Below are 5,981 nucleotides of genomic sequence, written 5' to 3' on the forward strand. Positions count from 1 at the left end.
GAAGTAAAAACTGAGTCTTTCCCGTACAAGTCCAGCACTATATTGTGTCATATTTCCATTCATCATTATCATATTAAAATAATGAAAATTGAGATTTAATTCAAACCCTTTTTAGATACTAATTTCTCTGTTGAATAGATTGCAAAAGTGCTGTCAAGTATAATTGTCAAAAATGCTAATCAAGTATAATTTCATTTATATGCAAACTTCGCTTAACAATAGTTAAAATTCATAATGTCTTATTCATTTATAAGCTGTTTATTACAATATGAAGATTTATATGAAACAGATAAATTTTATAATGGTTTAGAAGAGAGATTTATCAAATTCACCAGACTCAGCATGATAATCCTTTTTTGTCTCTTCTGTGACATGTGATGTTAAATTTGGAGCACTATTTTCCCAGACTCTTCCAAGGATGTTCCATCTCCTCAGGTTCAGTGACGAGGAAAATGGCTTTGGGAGCTATGTTGAAGGAAAGCTCAGGCTTTCAACCAGTTCACTGTCATGACCTCATCTTAAACTTATGTCTCAGGGAACTTTGTGCCAAAAGGTATTTACTACTCTGTCCCGAATCTGTTTGGTTTTCACCCCATAGATGATGGGATTCAGCATTGGAGGAACCAAGAGGTAGAGGTTAGCCAACATTACATGGACTGCTTGGGGCACATGATGGCCAAAACGATGAGAAAGAAAGGTGAAAAGGGCAGGTATGTACAATGCTAGGATAACACAGATATGTGAGGCACATGTGCCAAATGCCTTGAGTCTAGCATCCCCTGATGGCAGACGCAATACAGCCTGTAAAATCATGATATAGGACACAGCAATGATTACGATGTCAAAGCCAACCACAGAAAAGGCCACAAAAAGCCCATAGCCACGATTTATTCTGGTGTCTGCACATACAAGCTTCAGTACAGCCATATGCTCACAGTATGACTGGGGGATGATTCTGTTAGGGCAAAAGGGCTTCCAGGTGACCATAAAACAGAAGGGGCTCACCCACAACACACCTCTTACCATCACTGCCACGCCTAATTTAGCCACCACTGAGGTAGATAAAATAGTTGAATGGCGTAGTGGGAAACAGATGGCCACATAACGATCCAAGGCCATTGCCATGAGAATCCCTGATTCCACAGAAGAGAATGTATGAATGAAGAAAACCTGAGTGAGGCAGGCATGATACTCAATCTCACATGAACCAAACCAGAAGATTCCCAGCATCTTGGGAAGGGTGGAAGAGGATAGAACTAAGTCAGTAAAAGCTAGCATGGCCAGAAAGAGGTACATGGGTTCATGAAGTGTGTGGTCAGTACGTATCACATGAAGGATGGTGATATTTCCAACCAAGGCCATAGCATACATGACACAAAATGGGAAGGCAATCCAGAACTGGGCTTTTTCCAACCCTGGAATTCCAAGCAGGATGAAAAAGAGAGGGTGGAAAGAGTTGTTCCCAGATGTTGCCATGATGAGATCCTTTCTGCACGCCATGCTTGGCAAAGGAACTCTCTCCCCCTGTAGTAAAATAAAATGTGATCAAACAAACTAAAACACAAACATTTATTATACTTTGAGGACATGAAAACAGTGTGCAGAAACATGAACAAATTGAAGACATGCAAAGATAATACGGTAATAAGGAAAACTGAGTGCTCTGGGGAGAAAATTCACTTATTTTAATAAAAAGTTATTGTTTCCTTTTAAAAATAATTTAGAAAGATATATAAAATTAAAAAATAAATTCTGTCTATTGGACCATATAATTATGACCAAGCCATGCACATCATTAAGTACTTAGCTATTACTGAAATTTTTTTATTCATTTATTTCTTCTCAAAAGTTAAAAATACAAGTACAAACATATAACATAGTATCATTAAATGTCATTATAAAGTTCCACCATCCTCTTTTCTAGATGCAACTCATTCCATAATATTTTTTCCAAAGGCTTTATTTTTCTTGCCTTTTATAGGAAAAAAATCAGTTGTGTTTATTTGGTTCCTCTGTATTGTTTCTATAACATTTAAAAAAATTAATAAAACAAAAACCATAAATTAAAAATGGATATATTTGTTCTAGTAGGAGTGGTGAGTTGGCTAAGGTGATAATGCAGAGTCGAGAAGGAAGAGGAAATGGTAGAGTATGAAAGTTATCCTTTGGCCCTGCAAAGAATTGTCCTTCTTACCTCCAGATTCTTTTTGACTTTTTTCTGACAAATTCTTCTCATAAATTCATATTCCTCTTGTAAAATTTAACTCAAGCGTTCTTTCTCTTCTAGAAACAGATTATTTCTTCCTCAAGCATGTTTTTGTCCCCAAGAATCAAAGATTTTTAGAATTCAAAAGGGAATCCAGTGGCCATCTTGTCCAATACATACGTGAAAAGTACGCCCCATACAACATATCCAACAACTTGTCATCTACCTTCTCTCTAAGCATCTCCAATAAGGGAAATCCCGCACCCTCCCAAGAAGCTCATTCTATTTTTGTATATGCCAATTGTAAGGAAGTTTTACCCTCCTGACATTAATACTAAATTCCTATTTGAAACTTCCTACTAGTTTTTCCTTCTGGAAAACTTAGTTCTATAAGAGTCCCTGTATAAGAATGGTTTAGGGGATATTTGAAGATAATTTGAGAAAGATCAGATATTTGACTTTACTATTTTTTTTCTGCTTTGGGGATCTGTTTCTATAACCAATGTCTTTGGATGTTTTGCCAAGTAATTCTACTATCATAGAGTTAGAAGAGACTTTAGATAACATCTACTCAAAATTTTTCATTTTCCAGATGAGTAAACTGAGGACCAGAAAGTTAAACTGACTTATCAGAGATCATATAGTTACTAAGTAGAACAGACAAGATTGAAATCCAGTCTTCTGAGTACAAATACAACTCCCTCCCACCCATTACATCAAGACTAAAGACACCACTCCTTTCTTCCAGAGTAGCATTGATCCAGCCCATTGGCTACCTTCTTTGAATTACATGAGCACATTCTTCCTTTTTTTCAGTGGTTAACAAATATATTGACTAACAATAAGCTTAGAATCATGGAAAGTTGCCTAAAACACAGAGAGTCAAGTGACTTCCCCAGTGTCACCTAGATATATATCAGAGGTAGAAATTGATGACAAGTTTAATAACTCCAAGGTTCACTAACTGTCCAATATATCATGCTGCAATCTAAGATTATAAAGTGTACATTGGGTATGTATTCACATTTTTAGAGGGAAGCTCCTTGCTAAGAATTTTCTACAATAAAATCATGTAAGGTCTCCTTTTTTCCTCCCCAAAATCACAGAATCAAAAATTCAAAGCTGAAAGCTTTCAAGGGATGTCAGAGGTCATATACCACAAAGTACAACCCATATTTGAGCAAGAATCCTCTTTACAACATATACACCAAGATGTACAGAATTATAGTTACACGAAGCTGATGAAATCCTAATAAAACGACCCCCAGACTCATTATTATACTTCTTTATGGGCCCCATTGAACAGCAGGCATACATGCCCTTACTTGACCTCATAATCTGTCCTTAACCACATCACAGACCTCCAAACTCAATCACACGCTTCACTGAATAGTAGGACCACTGCCCCTACCTAGCCACTGTCTCTACCTAACCACTGCCACACTTCCAACTCAATGTCCTACCTTACTCATACATGCCTCACTGCCTCACCAGAACAACTATAGACCTAGTTTTGTCACGAATTCTCTCTGGAAATTCAGGAACTTTACCCCCTCTCTGGACCCCCATTTCCTTTACTATGCCATGAGGACAGTGAACTAGAGAGTCTTAAACACCACCTCTCACTCTAAACTATTATATGTTATGAGTAGTAAGGTATAATTCAGTACACAAATTACTGATTGTTCACGCTTCAGAATGAATTTCTATGAACATGCATTTCTCACAAAACAGCGGGCATGTCCTTGAGATGGGATCCCAGTCATTGCCTATAACTAGCCACTGCCCCCACACCCATTCCTCATATTCCCCACAGAAACAGCAGCTGTGTCCATGCACTCAACCACAACCATATCCATCTAATCTCAGAAAGGACCACAATGCTCATCCAACCAGAAAGCAGCACCACCAGGATGCCTGAATAGGATGTGGATCCCTAAACAAATGAAGGGACTTTCCTGAAGTAGGCAGCCTGCACAGTAATAGCAAAAGCTGTCCTTTTGGTGAACTTATAATGTAGAGAAGCTTATTATGATATCATCATCATACATACAAGTCACCCCACCATGAGTTTTTTCTATATGAATGTGAGTAATCACATGCACAGTTCTACTGAGGCTGGCGACTATTCACCCATTGCCAAATCTCTTAAAAAATCCCTACCCTTTTAATATTCATAATCTCTATTGCAAAATCAGCATCATTACACTATAAAATTGCCTATATTGTCTTACTAAGTGGTTTGTTCCTCTTGGAACTCAGCCTATTGGAGGTATCATTAGCAATAAATGCCTATACGTCTATTAGAGTTGGTTTGACTATGAATTATTTGATATAGTCCCTCCACAATATACCATGAAGCCTCAGCAAAACTATATACCAATGCAAATTTCTATAGGTTTTTCTCACTGAATCCTTACAGAATTTGTGTGAGAAAGGCAGTAAAGCAGATCATGGGTTATTGTCAACATTTGATGCAAGGAGGAAACTGAGATTAAGTATCTCAGGGGAAATGCAGGTTATCTGAAAATTTTCATGAAGAAATAACAAAGAGACTACTCATATATAGTTCTGTGCCCTTCTAGCCTCTGGTCACAACTCTACAGAAGAATCAGTCCCAGGTCTAAGTCCCGGAGGTCAAATTTAACATGGTTATCTACTTCAAAGAAGTCTCTTTGCAGATAGCTCCCCATGGCCTTTCAGCGATGCCCTGAAAAGTGACTCTAACAATCAGTGGGTGTACTGATCCCCAGTCAAGATCCCCTATGTCTGCTGGATTTCAGTCTCTCAGGTGTCACTTCTCATGTTTCAGCTCCCCCCTGCATGACTACAACCCAGTTCCCATTTTTGTACTCTACAGGTTATATATACAGAGTTATACCTCACATAGCCTCACCCTTTTCCCTAAGGACCTCCCTCTTCAGCTCTTTCTTGACACAAATGGTAGGAAGGGAAGAGCTCACCTCTCACAATATTATCAATTCAGCAGAGTTGATTATTTTAACACTAATGTAAGCATTGTCACCATTGCTGTAGTAGTGGTTGCATTAGCAGGAGGAGGAGAAGGAGGAATAAGAGATAACGTTTATATAATGCTTTAAGGTTTGCAAAGAACATTATATATTTTTTTCTCACTGATCACTTGAATATTACCCCTTGTACTTTCTTGTACTAAACCCTACCATAATAAGGTGCCCAAATCATGCTGCTTAATTACAATTGTGAAACCCTGCTTGGGAATGGCTCTCCTTTGCCAATGCCCTAGAGCCTGACACATGAGTTTTTGTCCTTCTGCTATTCAACTTCAATCATCATTCAAGGAAGAAAGGATGATTAACAAATTCATTCTGAAGTATGAAGTACACAAGTCAGTAACTTGTGTACTGAATTATACTTTAATAATCATAACATATAACACTAGAGTTAGAGTGGTCTTTAAGACTCTCTAGTTCACTGTACTCGTGGTACCATTAAGAAAATAGGAGTCCAGAGAGGGGGTAGACTTCCTGAGTTTACAGAGGAAATTAATGACAAAAGTAGGTCTATAGCCCATAAAGGAAAGGTCATAGTATATACCCCTCTTAGGTGGACAGCAAGTCATTTGATAAATGCTCTATAAAAATACATTTCAGTGTCCTGATATTATCTTAGGCCAAAAGGTAATTGAGAGGGGAAAATAATATCAGAAAAAAACTAGAGGCCAAAGAATGTGCAATTTTTAGGTTTCAGTCATGTGTAGTAAGGACAGTGATGTTAACAATACCTGATATTCATA

General features: G+C 37.8%; 1 protein-coding gene across 1 annotated transcript; it reads right to left on the bottom strand.

The window, feature by feature from the left end:
* Window positions 1–531: 531 nt before the first annotated feature.
* On the bottom strand, window positions 532–1,476 carry LOC138177686 (olfactory receptor 52R1-like). Its single transcript, XM_069108896.1, has one exon. The coding sequence runs from the start codon at window positions 1,474–1,476 to the stop codon at window positions 532–534; it is 945 nt and encodes a 314-aa protein (XP_068964997.1).
* Window positions 1,477–5,981: the final 4,505 nt, after the last annotated feature.

This window comes from Petaurus breviceps, unplaced genomic scaffold (assembly GCF_028583685.1).
Source record: "Petaurus breviceps papuanus isolate PSGF00001 unplaced genomic scaffold, PetGlider_PUasm1.0 90444, whole genome shotgun sequence".
Taxonomy (NCBI): domain Eukaryota; kingdom Metazoa; phylum Chordata; class Mammalia; order Diprotodontia; family Petauridae; genus Petaurus; species Petaurus breviceps.